Source organism: Triticum aestivum, chromosome 7A (assembly GCF_018294505.1).
Source record: "Triticum aestivum cultivar Chinese Spring chromosome 7A, IWGSC CS RefSeq v2.1, whole genome shotgun sequence".
Lineage (NCBI taxonomy): Eukaryota > Viridiplantae > Streptophyta > Magnoliopsida > Poales > Poaceae > Triticum > Triticum aestivum.
This window is the reverse complement of record NC_057812.1, coordinates 496,842,804-496,864,142: the sequence shown is the minus strand read 5'-3', so window position 1 is coordinate 496,864,142 and position 21,339 is coordinate 496,842,804. Positions and strand designations below refer to the sequence as shown.

Sequence of the window (21,339 nt, the reverse complement as noted above, 5' to 3'; positions counted from 1 at the left end):
GGTTTAGTAACCACATATCTCAATCACGAACCGAAGTCAGTCTTCATTACACTTTGTTTGTTGTTCTGTTGTTTTTGGTTTGCCCCATGTATTTATTTGCCTTGTGTTAATATCAAGTGAAAAGTCTCCCGAGGGCCTTTCTAGACATACATTTTTTTGAGAATACCACGAGAGTCATTCCTCGGCGATTTTTTTCACATGAGTATTTCATAGGTTGCAAAAAAGTTTCATAATTTTTGACTTCTTTTTTGTTTTTTCTAAATTTGTTTTTCCATTTTGGGGGCATCGGCCTCCATCTTTCAAAGATCGGCGTCCAGCAAACATTTGGCTAATACTTCCTTCGACCGGGTTTATTAGACCCTTTTTATTTAAGCCAAAGTTTGACCATGAATTCAACTAATAAAATGTAAACTATATGTCACAAAAATTATACCTTTGAAAACCGTTTTCAAATACAAATCATACAATATACTTTTTATACGATGTACTTTATGTATTTTCTGTTACATGATCAAAATTAGACTCAAAGTACAAAGTGGCCTAATAAACTCGGACGGAGATACCGCGGTCGGTCTTGTTGGTTAAATTTATGATTAAACTTAAATCTTAAAAAGCGCGGGCGCACTATATTATGTAATGAATGGGAGTAGTACTTACTACCTCCGTCCTGATTTATTAGCCCCCTTTGTAATTTGTGTCAAATTTTGATCATAAATTTAATTAATAAAATGTTAATGCATGTTATTAAAAAAATTATATCGTTAGATTCCTATTTGAACATATTTTTTATTGATATAATTTGCGATGACATGCATTGATATTTTATTAGTTAAATCTATGATTAAAATTTAACACTGAATATGAAGGAACCAATAAACCAGGAGGGAGTTAGTAACAGTTTGTAATTTACAAACACACGCAATCAGTGTAACACATTCAACGACTTGTCTCGCCGACGTAGCTTTGTCCTGAGCCCTCAGTCCGCCCCAATGCCCAGATGCACTTCTGAATTCTGACTTCTCTACGATGCATGTTGTTCACACCAACTCCCTAGGGTTTTAGTTCAACCAGGCCAAAACCTCCACGCCGCCGCCGCCGAAAATTCCTAGGCGGCGATGGCCATGGCCCGGCGTTCCGCCTCCCACCTCCTATCCTCCTTCCGCCCATTCTCCCTCCTCCTCCAGCCCCTCGCCGACGCCCCCTCGCCCGCGGCCGCGGCCGCAGCGGCGTCGGCCCGCCGGGCGATGTCCTCGGCGTCGGCTCTGCGGGCGCGGGGAGACGACAAGGAGTTGGCGCGGTGGCGCGAGTCCATGGATCGGATGCGGAACATCGGTATCTCCGCGCACATCGACTCCGGGAAGACGACGCTGACGGAGCGGGTCCTGTACTACACCGGCCGGATCCACGAGATCCACGAGGTGCGTGGCCGCGACGGCGTCGGCGCAAAGATGGACTCCATGGACCTCGAGCGCGAGAAGGGCATCACCATCCAGTCGGCAGCTACCTACTGTACCTGGAACGGATACCAGGTCCATTTCTCTCCTCTTCTCGCTCATTCTTGTAGCTGATCCATTTCCCTCTTCTGATCACTATTGTTTTATTCCTGGTTAAAGAAAATTGCATTGGGGTTTGAGTTAATGTCCAATCATATGACAAATCAACTGTGAAATAATAATGCTGTTACCTAACGCCATTCCAACATTTGGGGCTAACTGTAACTGTTTTTTGTTAATCAGTACGAGGCAGATAGCACATGTAACCTTGTTTCCTTTAAGCACTAACATATATGGTTGAAAAGCTTAATTGGCTGGTGTGCAAGGTCATACACCAAACGCTACGATATTTGGTAACTGATTAGCAAAGCTTATTCTCTCCTGGATATATCAATTTTTAGTTTTAACTAACATGTGGTATGTGTACGAACTCAAGTATTAACCTGTCACATGGAATTTAAATATTTAAACCAAGCTGACCAATATTTATGCCTCACACTAATATTTATGTTTTATTTATCATAAGTGGACAATAATTAGTTGCCATACTACTATTCATTAGTTGCAATTGAACCTATGCAATTTCGTGTTTTCACTCTGTCCTTGTAATCATTTTGATATTCCATCGAGCTCTTGAACCAGATCTTTCCTCTTTGAGTACCGCAGAAGTATATTGCTGCCGTAGCTTTGGTGTTTCTAGAATGCGCATCATGTTAAAGTGGTCTAGTCAACAATTTTGAGGCTGTAGATTTGTGCCAGCAAGGTGTTCCCTACAATTTATTGCTGCTTCTCAGGAGTTAGGTATATAAAGATGGGGGCTAATTTAACTAGGTTGGCTGTTGGCTTTTGCTTTCTCCACAGCATGTCCAGGCAATATGAAATGTGAGAAGAAAATTTTAAAAACCATCAATCAAGAATACTATGTGATGTCATTCATGCAATTGCAAAAGAAAAAGATGCAAGGAGAATGTGATTGGTGGTTTCATTCTTAAACACGTCAGCATTGTTGATGCCACAAATGAAGTAGCCCCATTAACTATACCAAAACCGTGGTCAGGCGAGGAATGGAGCAAATGGCAAATATCCACATGATAGAGATGTAAATTGCCGAACATGGACGAGTTGCCAGCCACTACCAAATAGCCATTATTCTTGTTCAAGTGGAGTACCACATGTGAATTCTCCCGAGCCATTATTAGTGGAGACGTAATTGCTTCATGACAGTAGACCATTTGAAAGAATCAAAGGAGTGGTTTTGATAGACATCTATTTCATGGCAAGTGGCAACTATCGATGTGGGTTGAATGAGCTACCCGAGTCAACTCGTGCTAGTCCCACCCGCTTCTTTAATAGCTGTTTCCCGGAACACAGCTCCCCCTGCCACTGGGCTTCAAACTAGGATCTGTGGGTTGGGGTCAGTATGATTGGTTGAAGCAGATACACCAAAACCATGCATGAATCTAGTACCAGTAGAACTTTAGAATTGCCCCCCCAGAAGCAACCTTTTTTGTTGTCATGTATACAACCATTGATCACTATCCCTTGTATTGTCTTGTCTGAATGCTTTTGTTTTGACCCATCTTACACTGTTCTTGTGTTCCATCGTTGCAGATTAATATCATCGATACCCCAGGTCACGTGGATTTCACTGTTGAGGTTGAAAGGGCCCTCCGTGTTCTTGATGGTGCTATACTTGTGCTATGTAGTGTTGGTGGTGTACAAAGTCAATCGATTACTGTTGATCGACAAATGAAAAGATATGAAATTCCAAGGGTTGCATTTATTAACAAGTTGGACCGCATGGGAGCTGATCCATGGAAAGTTCTCAACCAGGTGAGCATGAGTCTGACTTCTGTGGTCTATATGCACTGATGCTCTCTCATGATACTAAGAGGGGTGAGAGGCTTATGCAAAATGTCCCTTCTCTCTTTTCATGCTGGATTTTTCCCTCGTGGTGGAAGTGGGTAAAAGTCTGTGTTATCATTTCATTCCATGTCTTTATGTTGTATTTTCTGTGAGGACACACTTCTGTATGCCATGTTAGTATTGTACTGCTAGCTTAGTATTCTTATCGTGTTTAACACAGGGAAGGTGAAGGCAATAAATACTCTTCCTATTGCATTTGAATTCTGATGAAGTAGCAGTCAAGTATTTGCTACTTTGCTTTGCACTGAAGTGCTATCTGAAATGCACTGACGTCCTGGGTTCATTTCGAATATTTTATGCCCTTCATTGCTAAATCAGCTCATCTTTTATCTTGCATCCAGTTTAAAAATTCTTTTTGGAAGTACAAGGTATGGGTTAGGCGGTTCAAAGTAAAAGGGGAAAACAAGGACTTCACAAGTGCAAGGGCTGGCTTTGCATTCTTTTTTAGTATCTGCAATGTGGACCAAGCTTACATCTTAATGCTAGAGTTGCTGCATTTTGATATTACTGGAAATCATCATTCTTGTGCTTATTTTAAGGCTAGCCATTTTTTTCTGATAATTTTCAGTTTTTATAGTTCCGTGAGGTGACTTGCACTTGTCTGTTGTTGCTATCAGTTTCTATAGCTGAATTTTGCTTTTGTGTTCTATTGAAGGCTCGGGCCAAACTACGACACCAGAGTGCAGCTGTACAAGTGCCGATAGGATTGGAAGAGGAGTTTGAGGGCCTTGTTGATCTTGTGGAGTTGAAGGCTTTGAAGTTCGAGGGTGGAAGTGGGTGTGTCCCTGTTCTTACAAGCATTTAGTTGTGAGGGTTATTGGTATCTGGAATCTCGGATGACACATTGTTTGTAATGTGCAGACAGGAGGTTGTTACATCTGATGTCCCATCCAACATGCAAGATTTTGTAATGGACAAGAGACGTGAACTTATTGAAGTTGTTTCAGAAGTCGATGACCAGCTTGCAGAAGCTTTTCTTAATGATGAGCCAATAACAGCTAATGAGCTTAAGGTTCATCCAACTTCCATTATTATTTTCTGTTGTTTCTATATGCGTATATACCATTTCATGAAATGACTATATAAGCATACAATCCATCTGAAAATTATTCCAGATTGTAGCTACATCTTTTAAAACGGATGTAGCTGTAGCTGCTAAAAGCAACCTTTTTGAAGGAATAGAACGATTTTACCCCCTTGAATATTGCAGTTTGTGTGATTAAATATTGCCTTTGGTGTCTTATTTTCTTTTCGACCAGGCTGCTATCAGAAGGGCAACAGTAGCGCGCAAGTTCATACCAGTTTACATGGGAAGTGCATTCAAAAATAAGGTCCATGACTGCATTTTCCGTTCTTTATCTGGTTCTTTTTCATTTACTAGCTAAATTCTCGGACGTTGTTTTTTGTTATAGATTATTACTAGTTGTTTAAAAGCTTGTCCCACCATAGTCCCTGAGTTTTCGTAAAATAAAGTTTTTATCTCAAAATATACATTAATCGAATCAACTATATATGTCCTCGATAGAATGGATGACAACTGTGGCAATTCCTAGTAACTTGGGTGGATGGAACGCCACGAACTTAGATCTTTATAAGAGGTAAAGATTTACAGTTTCATGTGTCTGTAATACTGAAAAGGACACAACCTTATTTAATTTGTATTAATAATATAAGAAGTAAACTTATAGTCTCTCTCTTTGCAAATAGACACTGTTATGGACATGGGGCACGGGTCTACAGTTTCCAACATGCAACTTACTCTTACTACTATTATGAATATGCTAGTAAAAATAGAAAATAACACTGCTTTCAAAATATTTTTCATAAAAAACTACTGATGCCATTTTCACTTCACTCTAAACTATTTTCCCATATGCACGAGTTGAAGTCAGAGAAGTTCAATCACACACTTTCTAGGAGGATGTCATCTATTTACAATGCAAGAATGGTTACAATTTAAGACTAAGCGCCCAAGAAATGTTACTTTGAGTTTGAGAAAGTGAAATCTTGTTGGAAGATCCGAAGATGTGCTAGGAAGCTAGGGTTTTTCACACGGGCCTTTATCGACCAGATCTGAGTCACCATTTTCCCTGTGCCATCACCTGGACCTGCGATGGCTGTTCTCGATCTTCACCGAGGCAACCTTGCTCTCGATCTCAAAATTCCCAATGCCTCTGTGTTCCAGCCTTGGTGTCGAGCTCATCTGCTGCTGTGGCCTCTTCTTGAAGTGCCACCCTTGCGGCCTCGCCTTCAAGCCCCAACCAAAGCTCTACTCTGTCCCCTTGCAGTGCAGTTCCTAGGTGGCTGGCGCAAAACTAAATACCGCTCGATCAAAACTAAAGAAAAAGATTCAAGAATAACATTTGACAAAATGATCAGCATAAAATGTTCAATTAAAGAGAAGATTTGATACAACAGTTTGATTACTTAATCAGTCAGCAGTATTTCTGGAGTAAGGCACATTGTTGCAAACAATCAAAGGCATACAACCTTGCTGCTATTTTAAGTGTTACAAAACTAGGCATTTGTTTTATGTCTTCTTTTACGATGTCGTCTATCATGTATGAATGTCTGAGATCTTTGTAGCCACCAATCCTCATCGTGTAATCTTGCCTGGAGTATAACTGTTCTTAGGGCCTTGTCAATTCCAGGGGACCGTCCTTAAGCACTAAATGGAGCACAATACTGTGATTAAGCAAACAGCAAACATGAAATACTGACGTTTAAGAACTAGGACTGTGATAGTCAGATCCATTTTACTATTTGTAATTACCTTATACTGGGTCGTTGGAGTACTGTAGATTAAACACTGCTCTCATGCATGCACTTCATGCAAGTCATTAGAGCCTGACTTTAAAGAAGTGTAGAAAGATAGTAACATAATTGAGCCTTTGCTTTGCGTTTGTTCTCTCCCTTTGCCAGCACAGTTATAGAACAGATAGCCATATTGCATGTCAACAACATAGAGGTGTACGGTACCTATTCACATCGAGAATGATCACATTAAGATTGTGTATTGTACTGATTGTCATACTTTGGTGGTTTAGGTGTAGATAAGATTGTTCACAGTCATGAGCACTCTTGCACTAGTACTTGTGTAAGAACCTGCAGTTAGCATCTGTATTGTACTATTGTTAATGCTAGGTTGCTATACAACAAATTTCCTGTTGGTGTTCCATTGCTTACAGTTTTGATCTTTTTGACTGGTTTTATAGGGTGTTCAACCTCTTCTTAATGGTGTGCTTGACTATCTACCCTGCCCACTGGAAGTTGAGAACTTTGCTCTTGACCAAAACAAGTCAGAAGAGAAGGTAGAACACGGTTTCCACAATACATTTAATATAGTAGATATGGAACATAGGTTTCCCTTTATGCGCTTCCATCTTCCACCACTCATCCTAAAAAGCCAGAAGTGAGGAGAGATGGAAAGCATGTAAAGTACTCCCTCCGTCCCATAATGTAAGATGTTTTTTGACTCTACACTAGAGTCAAAAAACGTCTTACATTATGGGACGGAGGGAATAATAAAATGTGTGAAGTTTTATGTGAGTAAATAGCGTTTGTACCGTATCTGCCTGTTATGCTGATGAAGCTGTTATTTTCTTTTATTAGCTTTCATAACGAATTGCCACCTGGCTTGATGGTTAGGTCTCATTATCTGGAACTCCAGCTGGTCCACTTGTGGCATTGGCCTTTAAGCTTGAGGAAGGCCGTTTTGGTCAGTTGACATATCTAAGGTGATTGTGGATCTTCTACGAACTGATTTTGTTGCATTATCATGCATTGTTATTCTTATTGGACACGGGTATTATTATTTTGCTTCTCAACTAATTATTTCTTACTGCACGTCTAGAATCTACGAAGGTGTGATTCGGAAGGGTGACTTCATACAGAATGTGAATACAGGAAAAAAGATCAAAGTAAGACCCAGACTTAATCCCAAGTCCCAGCAAGGACGTTGAAGCTGTAGTTGCCGAATTACCATACTGTTCTTTCAGCACACTTGTTTAACAATTGGCAATGCCAATATTTTATATTTTGAGGGGCATACTATATATTGATCTATGAGGAAATTAGAGGGATTTACTTTAATCAAAGAGAAAAAAGGTTAAATAGTACTCTCTCTGTCCCAAAATAAGTGTCGCACAAAAGTTGACTACTAAATCAGCGACACTTATTTTGGGACGGAGGGAGTAATATTCAAAATAGTGTACTACAGTGCTCTTGGCTTTTAACAATGTATCCTATAGAGCTGTTAGGGTTGTGAGTCTGACCAGTCTGGTGAACATACTGCCATGCTACAGCAGAAGAAGAAAAAGTTGACTTTATGTAACTTATTTGTTTTTTGTAATTATATTTAGTATGGTAGTTGCAATATTGCATATTTGTGTTGGTAAACTAAGCGTAGATGCTTTGGCATGACATTTCATAACTGCACATCATTTGCCTGGTTTCAAATCTAAATCTGAATATGTTACAGAACATTGGTTCCAACTAATAAAGCCTAAATATTACAGAACATTGATTCCTACTATTTAAGCCTAAAATTTCCATAGAAAATAGTAATCATATCAGGAGAGCAATAGATGCCTTCAGTTTGATATATCTTAATTTTGCCTTTACTTTTTATTGTTGGTTGCGGGAATTTCAAAAGGTTTGCCTTCTCTGATCTAAGTGCTGTTAACTGTGTCTAGGTTCCACGATTAGTAAGGATGCACTCCAATGAGATGGAGGTAAGTTGCATGTTATGTTGAAGTTAACGCTTGAAAAATCAACTGTTCGGATCAAAATCGATGGCCATTCTTTACTATAAAATCAATTTGTTGGCTAGTATCTTAATTCTTTGCGGTCAATATAGGATATTCAAGAAGCACATGCTGGCCAAATTGTTGCTGTGTTTGGTGTTGATTGCTCGTCAGGTAAATTATTAGCAACGTAATATTCAGAATCTTTTCTGTGCAGTACCTTTTCCAGGTTATGCTACCATCTTTTGGATTTCTTCAGTGCCTGATTCCCTGCTTTTTGCATCAACAGGTGATACATTTACAGATGGGTCGGTCAAATATACTATGACTTCAATGCATGTCGCTGAACCTGTGATGTCCTTGGCTGTTAACCCGATATCTAAAGATTCTGGAGGACAAGTAACTCATCTGTTGTTTTAAAGATCCATGTGTCGTATTTTATATCTTAACTTTGTTGAATAATTAATTACTGTAACATTTTAGTTTTCAAAAGCACTGAATCGATTCCAGAGAGAAGATCCTACTTTCCGTGTAGGTCTGGATCCAGAGAGTGGACAGGTTTGTTCTTCCATCCATTATGTTTGCTTTATTCTATTATTATTGTGTATTTTCTAAAGTGTACTTTGTACTTGCAGACAATTATTTCTGGTATGGGTGAGTTGCATTTGGATATCTATGTTGAACGCATCAGGAGAGAGTACAAGGTACACAAACAATTAGTTCAAGGACATACTTGGTTTCCCCTCTTCACTCAAAGTTTGCTATATGAGCTGCACTGTTAACTGTTGAGTAAATCCTTGTCTCGTTTGCTTTATGAGCTAGTTCAGACGTTGCAGCCTATTTTATTTTTTCTTTGTTTCAAGGTGTGTTTGGTTTGGGAACGAAGTGGAATATAATGTCATGGTTCTATTCCACTGGAATGGGTTGGTTCTGTTCCCATGTTTGGTTGGGGATATTTGGTAGAATAAAATCATTATGTTTCAGTGTTTCGTTTGAGAGATAGAACGGAATGAATTCAGCACCTCTTGCATAAAAACGGTGAGGTTGCCTCTCACGTGCACATATACAATATGAACAAGTATCGAGTATTTTGCCCAAACATGGCATAGTTTTGCTCAAACAGACAGAGGACCCATTATATTTTACTTTGAATTGTACTTCACATTGAATACTTACATTGAGTTGTTTCTCAATCGAGAAAAATTGCTCATAGATAGGAGGTCCATCCTGCCGACGGAGACCTGATCTGTTAGGGGACGGCGTGCAGGAAGCATTGGTTGCCGCTGTTGCACCCGGCGGTGAGGCAGTGGTCGCGTGGGAGAGGTGGCCGTTACAGCCCCCGGAAGGTTAGGCCACCGTCCTCCCCGGCAGATCAGGTCGCCGCCCTCACGGCAAATCAGGTTTCTGCCTGCCCTAGCAGATCAAGTCGCCACCGCCTGGTCCCTAGCAGATCAGGTCTAGTCACTGGGGAGAGGAGCAGCCGGCGGCATGGATCGATGGAGAGGAGCAGCTGGCGGCAGAGTACGAGAGAAGGGAGAAGCGATAGGGTCTTGTGTGAGAGAGGGAGAGGCGATAGGTGAGTGCGAGGCGAGGCAGCGTTCCGTGTTGTTCCATCGATTTGGAGGAATGACTCGGTTACGGATCTGGGCCGAATATTCCCTTAAGAGGGAACGAGTCGGTTCTGGTTCTAGCTATTTACCAAACACAAGAATGAGGCCCAAGTATGGGTCGGACCCATTCCATTCCACTTGGTGACTCATACCAAACACACTTGATCTGTTCTATTCTTGACAGCGTGGAAAGCTCATTTGCAGTTTTGGCTTGGCTTGGGCATGGGCTGCAAACAGCTACACAACCTAATTTTTGCATTCCCATATTGCTTAAATTAACTCCTCAAGATACTGTTATACTCCCTCCGTCCCAAAATTCTTGTCTTAGATTTGTCTAAATACGGATGTATCAAGTCACGTTTTAGTATTACATACATCCGTATCTAGACAAATCTAAGACAAGAATTTTGGGACTGAGGGAGTATTAGTGTAGGTTTAGTTTTATTCTCATATATCGTCTTATCCTTGAACATATGTCATATACTCTGTCTGTTCTAGGTCAACACTCTTCAAGGTGGTACTTTGATCATTAATTTCTATAGCATACATTAGTAAATATTCACTGTTGGGAATTAGCAAAAAATCAAGCATAGTTTTCAGTTATCATGTTATGGGTCAAGATAATTTTGTATATGCTGATGGTCAAAACTTGCTCTGTTTAACTACACTGATTATAAAATATCATTTAGAAAAGAACGAAGTAGTACTCCCTCCGCTCCATATTGATTAGGTATTGTAAATGTTGATATTTTTCTAAAAAAATGGCAAACTTTGTACTTGGCCAAATCTATATATCGGTTCGGTAATGTGTATGTTGATATTTTTTCTCTAGATAAGCTTGGTCAAACTTTACATAGTTTGACTTGGACAAAATCTATATGCACTATATTTGGTAATGGAGGGAGTAGTAATGGATAAATTGTTCCACCTCTAGGAAACACATTCCATCCATTTAACCGCAGTGTTCTAACTAGTGCAAGACACCAGGTTGGCAGCAGCAAGGAGCCAAGGCGGCTGTACAACAACAATTACAGACGGTTAAAACGTTATGCTTCATCAAAACAGATATACGAACTAGAAGTTCTACAATCAGAGTTGAAACAAACCTTATTTTCCAAGTGAATAGGCATCCAAGTTTTTTGGTCCTTTATCTCTAATTCTTCTTAACACCAATGTAAGTACTTGGCGGCGCTATGGAAATTTAAAAGCGGCAACCTAGGCTGTTCGTCAAGAAGACTGAAAGTCACCTCCTTTAGATAGCACTTCTTCCGAATCTTGCTCATCAAGAGAGGCTAGCAAGCTCAAAACACCCACGCCAAATGTGGCTGCATTTTGCACACCACTAGGTCTATTCCCATTTTCAAAGTACTAAAGGGAAAAACATGGTCGGGAGGGGAAGCTTTAAAGTTAGATCTAGAAGTATGAAAGATGGGACTGCATATACGGCTCTTCACTACCACTCCCATAAAAAATGAAAGAAATGAAGAGAAAGCAAGGCTGATGGATGCGATAGGAAGAATGGCAGTTCGGTATCTGCTGGAGCTTCATAGCCGAAGTGCCACTGTGGCCACATGTGAGACCCCATTGCCGTCACATCTTCTCTCTGTCCGTGAAGTGTCCAGTCTGGAGCCAGAGTCCTGAAAGGAATTAGGGTTGGGTGCTTCTATGTGTTGCTACTGGGCTGGGCCATATTGATGACATGTCCTTGTTATAACCCGCCAAGAGCAGACATCCCATATGTTCATGTATTGTGTTCCTAGTGAACACTACATTTCAGAGTTCAGAAATATTGCTGCGTGCCTGCTTTATTGAGCTTCTTTGATATGCTTCTGTGTTGACAATCATTAAGCGCATGATATTCTTACGATGAATGTTTATGTCTGACTCACGGCACACTTGTATATGTTGAAATTGAATAGATGTAACATGTTTTAACTCATGTAGGTTGATGCAAAGGTTGGGAAACCTCGTGTGAACTTCCGGGAATCGATCACCCAGCGTGCTGAATTTGATTACTTGCACAAAAAGCAATCTGGTGGTCAAGGTCAATATGGGCGAGTTTGTGGGTGAGTTCATTCAAATTAGATAATTATCTGCAACTTAATGTCCATTACTTGCTTTTATCTCATTTTTTCCGGTTCCGGAAAGTTATTATTTTGTGATGCATATATATGGGACACCTGCTGTTAATACATGTTTTAGCTGCGTCGTTACTGGATATATTCCTACTCCCTATTCCCACTTGTAAGACGAGTATTGGATGGTGTGGAAAGTGTTGCTGGAGTAGAACAAGGTTGGAGCCGCACCCTGGCGCTGTAAGTTGCCTCAAGGGAGGCTGGATACCTAGGGCCAGCAAATATCAATGAACGTAGTAATCCAGCCACTTCATATAATGTCATGGAAGATACTTCACCCACATGGAGAATGTAAGAACACTTATAATAATGTTTTCACCAGTGTGGAAAGCTTCCACCATTATAGAATACTTACCCTTACCTTTTAAAATTTTCAGTTTGGTGATGACATGTTCTCTTTAGTCGTTAATTAGTATTCGAAATTTGTAACTTCCAAACGTTCGTATTTTGTGATTAGATCCGAACGATCCGATCCCGTCCGATCTGGATTCCCCACCCGCGCGATAATTACTCTCGTGATCCGGATTTCCCGCGCATAGCCAGGAGATCTTCTTGTTAATCCCAGTGCGCTTGTGCAAAAATAAAGCATGAAGTGGGATTTGAGCCCACGACCTCCCTCTTGAATCGCATGGTCTCAACCACCTTAGCTAACTCTTTTCTACGTTAGGATGTAGATTAGTCTTGCCCTTATACTTTAGTATATGCGAGTAAAATAAACAACAACGAATCAAGACCACTGCATTGAAATTTTGGCGCAATAACCAAGTTACGTTTGCCTTAGTTTTTGTCACAAACTATTTTTTAATCTTATTTAACTACTTTAGTATTAGTAAACAGCAAATGTTTCATAACTAATCTTTTATCTGCGTGAACTTTTGTCCTAAGAAAAAAATTTGTTGAAAACATATCCCTCGATAACTTATGTGTGAATAGTATGGTAATATGCACACGCCGACCTGATAACTAACGTACAAACATCACAATAACTTTTTGAGGGGGAGAGGGGGTTGTTGAAAACATACCCTGGTAAATTATGTGATACTACCATGGTAATTTACGCATCGTAAAGCTGATAACTCATGTACAAACACCATGATAAGTTTTGACCCGAAAAAGTAGTTGTTGAGAAAATACCCCATGATAACTTATGTCTAAATCGCATGCTAATACATGCAACGCACACCTGATAAATTATGCATAAACACAACGATAACCTTTGAAGGGTGCAATTGTTGAAAACATATCCCTGGTAAATTCTGTGTAACCAGCATGATAATTTATGCATCGCAGAGTTGATAACTCACACACAAACACTGTGGTAAGTTTTGACCCAGAAAAATAGTTGTTGAAACCAATAGTCCACGGTAACTTTTGTGTAAATTGCATGCTAACATACTCGCATACCTAATAACTTAGGCACATACATGACGGTAACTTATAGCCGGTCAAAAAGTTGTTGAAATACACACACCGATAAGTTGTATATAAATAGGATGATAATATACATACACCAAACATGATAACTCATGCACAAACACTGCAATAGCTTTTTTGAACGGAAAAAAGGTTGTTGAGAAATATATTCTGACAACTTGTGTGTAAGTAGCATGGTAATATATACACAATGAAGGTGATAACTCACATACAAGGCACGGTAACTTTTTGACTCGATGAACACACCTGATAACTTCATAACTTCTGTGTAAATAACATGGTAATATATGTACAACATAGATGATAACTCATGTAGAAACACCACGGCCCGACACACGCCTAAATGAGCCTGGCATGGCACGACCCGCAATGTTCCGTTTATAAGCGGGCCATGCCACGTCAGCATGTCAACCTCACCCGGCCCAGGCACGACGTCGATGGTAGATGGTGGTATTGCATACATGATAAATTTACTTACAAATCATGTGGCATCTTTCGACTCAGGCAGAAAATGTAGTTGAAACATACCCAGATAACTTCCTGTAAACAACATGATAAGTTATATATTGTAGGTATGATAGTTTACGTAGTCCGGGCGTGATAACTTTCAACCTGAAAAAAAAAGTCATCGGAACATACCAACATGGGATCTAGTTTCAAAGGTCCCGTCGCGGCGAATCTTTTATGTGAAAATAATTTTTCAATCCGGCCGACGGTTTGACCTATAAAACATTTTAAGTTCTCAGTTTTTGAAAAGAATCTATTGACATCATCTGTTTTGTTTTTTCCTGCATGCATCTAATTAGGAGCTTCTAACCCTCGCGTGCATGCAAACTGGTCAGTGTTTAATTTTGTTAGCCGGGTGAGACAATGGGATTAGCGATATGAGGAATCGCGCGCATGGAGGAATGGAGCGATTCGTTCGGATCTATTCCTATAGTCAGAACGTTTGGAATATATAACAGTCCGTCCATTAGTATTATATCATGGTTTCTTAATCTAGGAGCATAGGTTCCACTAAATATGTTTATGATTTGTCGTTAGGGGCGCTTCATGCCTATAAATAGAGGCCAGATCCTTAGTTTTGTAACACACTCCTGTACATTTTACCTATGAACTGAATTCTCCTTGTTGTGGATATTATATTGCACTCCTATCTGAAAGTTTTGGATTACACAGCTTACGCTCCTGTGACCACATGTGTATTACAACAGTTGAAGTTATCCCGTATGTTGTGTTGTCTATTTTTGTGGCAACAGTGCACGCAGTTCACTGATATGGGTGTCATGAATGTGCTGTCAATCTGATATTTCTTCTCTGATCTGGTGTTGAGATTGAGTAGGATCACTTTAGTTACCCAACTTTTGGAGCTCATAAGCGAAGATATTTCCCTTTGATATCAGTTATCCAAGACCTGTCCTGCAGCACCTCCAGCATGGTCTGCCTCCTCCTGGTCCACCTAAGAACAAGACTGTAGAGTTCAGGAGTGTTCTCGATGGCCGCTTTGACCGTCTAGCCATCGATCTTCCCAAAAAACTCTGCTTGAGAATGTAGTCAGAAATCCATAATAGAGTCCGACCACAATGACCGAATTAATTATCCTCATCGAGAAACTTAGACTACTAAATAGAAAAGATTTGAAAATCATGGCATGGGTCTCCTTTTTTTCTTTCTTTAGAGTTTTCTATATGCACAATTTCTCGATGTTTCGATGAGAATTTCTTGACTTTCCATATATAGAAAGAGATAGACTATAAATGACATCTCTTATGTCAATAAGACCAAAGGGATGGATATTAAATGATAGGAAGTGCTAGGAAGTGAAATAGAATGAAATAGAGCCACTTTGGGCTTCCCTATGAAATGAGGCATGGAACAGAGCCACTACGAAGAAATTATGGGAGTTACGAAAGAAGCTTCTTCCTGTCGCCAACCCCTAACTTGGTCTATGCAGCTCGCACCGCTCATGTTTGGAGAATTGAATGTCAAGCTCTCACGAGCGGCGGAAAGGGTCTGTACCATCCTTGAAACCCAACACACCCTCAGACTGATCATGGTCTTGGACAGCTCATGGATGCTGAGGCCTCCAGACTTCATCGGGTGATGATCCTTGTTCCAGTTGACGTGGCAGTGATCGCCGTGTGCAGCTGCTCTGCCTATCCAAAGGAGAACCCCTAATAATCTTATCCATCTGCTTCTGCACCTCCTTGTAGACGCCCATCACCTTGATATATTTGGGAAAAGTATTTACTAATAAGGAAAATAAGGTAATGATTGGGGAGAGTTACAAAGTGTGTTTTATTTGAAACCTTAGTTGCTATTCATCACTTGCTCCTGATTGCTGATTTGTATTGCCTAGCGCTATATCATTGGCTGTCCCTAGCACAGTAGCACTCATCACTGCCGCTGTTCTGTTTCCACAACCACCGTGATGCCATTTCCTTATTGCTCCTGGTCTTTGCTGCCGTTGTGTTTTAGCGGAATTCATGTGAGAGGAAACTCGATGATGACTGGACAGTTGGCGCTTTCCTGATCTTCTACTTATCCACAGTTTGTAAATGTGCTCAGAGCATGAATATACCTGCGCACCAAAGTGGAGTTAACACCTGCCAAATTTAACTAGAAAAGTGATGCTCCCAGTTTACCTTACCTTAGATTGGTTATGCGAATAAATATTTAGGATATTTCATTTGGAGCTTCATGATAAGCAAGAATATATGCAGGTACATTGAGCCTCTTCCATCAGATGCTGAAGGTAAATTTGAATTTGACAACATGATTATTGGACAAGCAATTCCGTCCAACTTTATACCAGCGATTGAAAAGGGTTTCAAGGAGGCTTGCAATTCGTGAGTCTATCTCTTCCACACTAGTTCAGCTATTCCGCATTTTGTTTGTGGTGTTAATTTTTGTTTGCATGTTGGCTATTGCAGGGGTTCATTAATAGGGCATCCTGTCGAGAATATTAGGATTACACTGACTGATGGGGCTTCACATCAAGTCGATTCCAGTGAGCTTGCGTTTAAGCTAGCTGCTATCTATGCTTTTAGACAGGTGAGCGCAGTCGCTTTCCTGTGGGGGCAAATGTCATTTCTAGTGATTGTTGCACTACTACAATGCAAATGCAAGCGTTATTCATAAACTTGTTTTTTTTTCAGTGTTATACTGCTGCTAAACCTGTTATATTAGAGCCTGTGATGAAGGTGGAACTAAAATTTCCAACAGAGTTTCAGGGCACAGTAACTGGTGACATAAACAAGTGAGTTTTTTTATGCCAACAAGCTATGCTTGTACTGAGATGTATGGTTAGTGGATGATTCATGATGTCACTCTAAATTTTCCTATTCTACTCAAGAAATGCAGATACTTGCATGCAATTCACTTTAAAAGGATAATTGCCTCCTTAGCACCTGAAAAGGCACAATTTGCTGGAATACCATAGGCCATGGTAGTGATAAATTGGTTCTGGAATCAGAACATATTGTCACCTTGTGATATTCTGGCAAACTGACTAACATGGGTGCTATTGGATTTTATTTTTGTACACTCATCAATTCAATCCTTCAAACCATACTAAGTATATCTCTTTTGTTTGGTGTGGTAAACAGGAGAAAAGGTATTATTGTTGGAAATGACCAGGAAGGCGATGACACAGTTGTAGTATGCCATGTACGTAAGCCTTGTTCCTTTTGGTTTCTTGCCTCATGTAGCACAGATAATAGTACAGTATTGTCTTGTGATAAACTGACAGATTTAATAGTTGTATTAGTCATGAGTGGTTCTAGTAATCGATGTTGGTATCTTTGGCTTTTCTGTAGTTTGTAGCGATAAGTGTCTAATAGAACAACTGAAGCGTTACGAAATCAATTGCAGTATTACCCTCGTAACATTAAAAATATGCTTTCTATTGGGTGAGTCGGTGACGGGTTACGGGTTGGAGGTTCCACTAATCTACACGAACAACAGCCAGGACAACATTTTTCGACTAATAAACCTCACTTTAGAACCTTTACCATTTGTCCTACTCGGCACCACAATAAACATGTCAGATCAGTAGACTATAAGAGGAACAGGTATATTGTGAAATTCATAATGTAGATGTCCATGTTAAGGCCAATTACCTTGTGCATTGTTATTGGACTTAGCCTCTCGTCCTGCTCTCTTTCAGGTTCCACTAAACAATATGTTTGGATATTCGACAGCGCTTCGCTCAATGACACAGGTAATATTTTGTTCTTCTTCACGACTCCTGATGTTCATTCTAGAACTTTTGTTTTGGCAATAAGCATGACCATTCATATGCTTTTTATCCTTATTCTTCACCCGACGCATTCTTTGCAAAGAAGTTACCGTTCAAGATGCTCTCCATCCTTATTGTTTACTTGGCACGTTCTTCACTGTGTAGTCTGCGGCAGCAATGTTCTGCTACAGAAGTATTGATATTCTGCTACACGCATGGGTGATACCTGCCATATGGGAGGAAATAAGAACTTGTATTTCCTGGAGGCTAAGGGCCAGTATCAATATACAAAGCTTTATAACAATGGGGAATATCACATCCTATACACGGAACTAGTATATTATCTCTAACATCAAAAGTGTATGGTGAAAGTATCAAAAATTGTGGAGAAAACCAAGAGATGTCCTGGATGTGATGTAGCGCACATGTCCAAACCTAACATCAAATTCAGTCTTGGTTGCAAGAGCTATAGAAGACAATTGATGCCTCTACTTCATAGTCGACAGTTTCTCTTCCCACAGTTCAATTACGTGTGATCGTGCAGTCAACGCAGGGTGTTGTGGACCTATGTGGCAGTTGAGGCACCAAATTAATCCAGCAATTCCAAAACTAAAGGAAGTACAAATAATTATTTTCTGTTCGTATAAACTTCCTTATTTATTTGCCCACAAGTGAACATGGATACATCTTTCGATGAACTTCTCTTTTTTCGGTTCCAGTTTTGTGTTCATTTGATATGATAGTCAATCCCAGTAGAATACATCATATCACCCAAGTTAGCCCTTTTTCTGATACGTCCTTGCAATTAGTTCATTGCGCTCTGCATGCACTTTTTACATACACATCACGAAAATTACATCAGTGTGCCTCCAGTTGTTGGAGATAGACATCATTGTACATTTTATTTATGTTTTATCAGTATTTTGTTATGCTGGAATGGAAATATTTGAAATCTACCTTAAAATAGAACCAATGCTATCACTTATCAGTCATTGCCTGGTCATCAATCTGGCCAGCTGTCTGAGGTCTCGGCACACTGGGTCACTGGTTGTACTTGGGTCATCGGTTGGACCATGGTTGTACTTTAAATATTTTTCATTATATATAGGTTAAAAGTGGTTTGTGTGTCTGGTTATCCCTGTTTGATCTGGTTCGAGGGCAGTCTGGGTTTGAATAGAGAAGATTTCACTGTGTTCTTTCACAATACCTCTTTTGTGCACAATAAATTTTCTGGCACAAACTATTTCTATTTAGGTTCGCTACTTGAAATGCTCAATTATTGAATAGTTTATATTGGGAAGTCATCTATAGAACATGTTCTCCGAGAGCATATATGCATTTGTTTACTTACCGTAATAGCATAGCTTAATGTACAGCAATATTGCTATAGGACAAGTCCGAGGCCCCACCAGTGAGCTGTGAGAACTGTTTGGTTCTGGTGTTTCTGTGAATGTCATTTAGGTAGGTATTAGTGTTGTGGTGAAGGTGCCATATTGCTATAAAAAAAGTTCGAAGCCTCATCACGGAGCTGTGAGAGCTGCTTGATTTCTTATGGTCTACTCTCTTCTCTCGTCCACATGTTTATTCAACCTTTCATGGTACTACAATGCAGTTTCATACATAGTCATTAAATACCCACCTGTTTTATAAACCCATGACACCCCTATCTTTCAAGTCTTTGGTTTGGCATTAAAAGGAAAGGTTGTCAAAAAAATAGAAAGTAAAAACAAACTAGCATGGCGGTGTTCCTAATTAATTCCTTGCTTAACTTTTGGTTCATGTACTGCAGGGAAAAGGCGAGTTTACAATGGAGTATATGGAGCATAATACTGTCTCACAGGATGTACAGATGCAGCTTGTGAATGCACATAAGGCCACTAAGAGCACAGACTGATTCTTCTGAAGCACAGAGAAAACAAATTTTGATTCCATTATATTCGTTAACTTTTGTTTTCACTGTCCCTCAAGTGATGAGCTAGGACATCACTAATAGGCTATATTTGTAGAATTACATGCGATGGTCAGCACAGGAATAGGTGTGTTGTAATAATCTCGAAACCCTTGGTACAAGTTCACATGAATATTGTAGGCCAGGATTGTTATGGAGAAACAGCAAAGTTATAGCGCCCTTGAAAGTTTTTATCTTTCCAAATGTATGGACTGACCATGAAGAAAGATTTCTTCCCATTTTTTGACCAGTCTTGTAACCAGCCACCAGATCTGACCGAGAGAGATACAGGAAACACCATTAAACACAATGCTATTTCTGTGTTTCTGCAGGGTCCAAAGAATAGCAGCACAAAAAGTATTTAGAGTGGCCTACCAAAAAATTCACCAACTTTACTCCAAACCTGTCAAGCTACAATGCAATCAAAGAACAAATGCTGGATAGTTTCATCGCAAGAAAAAAAGACACTCTTCAGGTCTTGGCTTCCCGAGTATTCTCTTATACCACTATTGAACAGGCCCCTTAGAAGCGCCCCCCTTGGAAGATGAACAACTAGATGCACCATTATATCGAAGAAAATAGGTGGGAAGATCTCAAGATTGCAAAGAATTTCAGAAATTTCACGCTCCAATCGTTTCACAACTTCTATTCTTAATGTCTTGCACACAACTTAAAAAGTCTACCTAGTTCAGCGATAGTCGCATACATCCCCTTTGGGGGCGATGCCTCTAAGACCAACTAGTAAGATACTTCATAGAAGTATGTGGTAATCATGCGTCTTCAAACCATGTATTTTACCAGTCTCGGCATCCACATGTGTTGCTAGGTTTGCAACATGACCATTTGAGAATTTGATGTTAGCCAAAACTTGCACAACCTTTTCTTACCTTCCTTACTAAGCGTCCAGGGTGCAGGGAATGTCTTGTAAGAATTCTTCTTTTTGGGTATTCTTTCGACCAATAGGCCTCCCTGCTTTTGAAACAATGTAAATCAACTCTTGTGTTGATGGTATCCTTATTCATACCACCAAGTTCAGGAAGTGTATCAATGATATTCTCACATATGTTCTTTTCAATGTGCATCACATCTAGGTTGTAAGGTAACATGAGATTCTTCCAGTATGGCAATTCATACAAGCTCACTTTTAGGTGCCATCAAGGATTGAAAGCACATTTGCTCCCTTGGTGGTTTTGGTAATTCATGCCAACATACATATTGTTGGACTAGCATTTTCATCTAGTATATTTCAGAAAAGTTCAACATTGGCATGGCAAGGACATGAGATTGTGGACCCATTCAAAATACTAAGGACATGGATTGGCAAAGCTTCAAGACTTTACATTTTTTTGGTTAAGTGATCCAAGATCACATTGTGTCAATAGGAAAGCCAATACTATTAAAAGGGGATGAGGTTTTGATCATGATTCAATTGCTCAAGTGCTCGATGATATTGCTCCAAAAACCCTCAACTACTTTCTCCAAATCACTATTATCCAAACCCTTAAAAGCCAACTTGGTCCCACCGAAAAGATACCATATGGACTCACCAGTTGATCCTATACATTGCCACAATCAAACCCTAGAGTTTCGATCCCACCGAGATGACGATCGGTCCCATCGATTTGCACTAACCAAGTTTTTGTAACCTTGTCGCTTCGCTTTGAAATTACCGAGTTGAAATGATCGGATTAACGAAACGCGGTCTCGCTTAGGTCATCACATATCGGTCCCACCGAGATTCTCACTTCGGTCCTACTGAAAAAGCCCAAAGTTCAAATCCTTTACACGGGTCGGTCTCAGTGAGATTT

General features: G+C 39.9%; 1 protein-coding gene across 2 annotated transcripts; it reads left to right on the top strand.

Moving 5' to 3' along the window:
* The first annotated feature begins 993 nt into the window (after positions 1-993).
* Positions 994-19,770, top strand: LOC123147787 (elongation factor G, mitochondrial). Of its 2 annotated transcripts, XM_044567101.1 has the most exons (20): positions 996-1,529; positions 3,105-3,326; positions 4,075-4,196; positions 4,281-4,431; positions 4,679-4,750; positions 6,635-6,730; positions 7,068-7,156; positions 7,273-7,339; positions 8,114-8,152; positions 8,278-8,338; positions 8,454-8,563; positions 8,648-8,722; positions 8,800-8,868; positions 11,719-11,840; positions 16,067-16,192; positions 16,277-16,397; positions 16,502-16,602; positions 16,952-17,012; positions 17,512-17,565; positions 19,373-19,770. In XM_044567101.1, exons 1-20 carry the CDS (start codon positions 1,116-1,118, stop codon positions 19,475-19,477), a joined length of 2,277 nt encoding a protein of 758 aa, XP_044423036.1. In that variant the 5' UTR covers positions 996-1,115; the 3' UTR covers positions 19,478-19,770. The 2 variants fall into 2 exon arrangements, with proteins under 2 accessions (XP_044423037.1, XP_044423036.1); XM_044567102.1 differs by lacking the exon at positions 19,373-19,770 and having other exon boundaries at positions 994-1,529; positions 17,284-17,566.
* Positions 19,771-21,339: the final 1,569 nt, after the last annotated feature.

What these genes read in the sequence shown, in the direction of transcription:
- LOC123147787 (XM_044567101.1), top strand. Translation starts at nt 1,116, where the DNA reads ATGGCCATGGCCCGGCGTTCCGCCTCCCACCTCCTATCCTCCTTCCGC. An exon ending in AAGTTCGAGGGTGGAAGTGG is followed by an intron (nt 4,197 to 4,280) that starts GTGTGTCCCTGT and finishes TGTAATGTGCAG; the next exon opens with ACAGGAGGTTGTTACATCTG. An exon ending in ACACAGTTGTAGTATGCCAT is followed by an intron (nt 17,013 to 17,511) that starts GTACGTAAGCCT and finishes GCTCTCTTTCAG; the next exon opens with GTTCCACTAAACAATATGTT.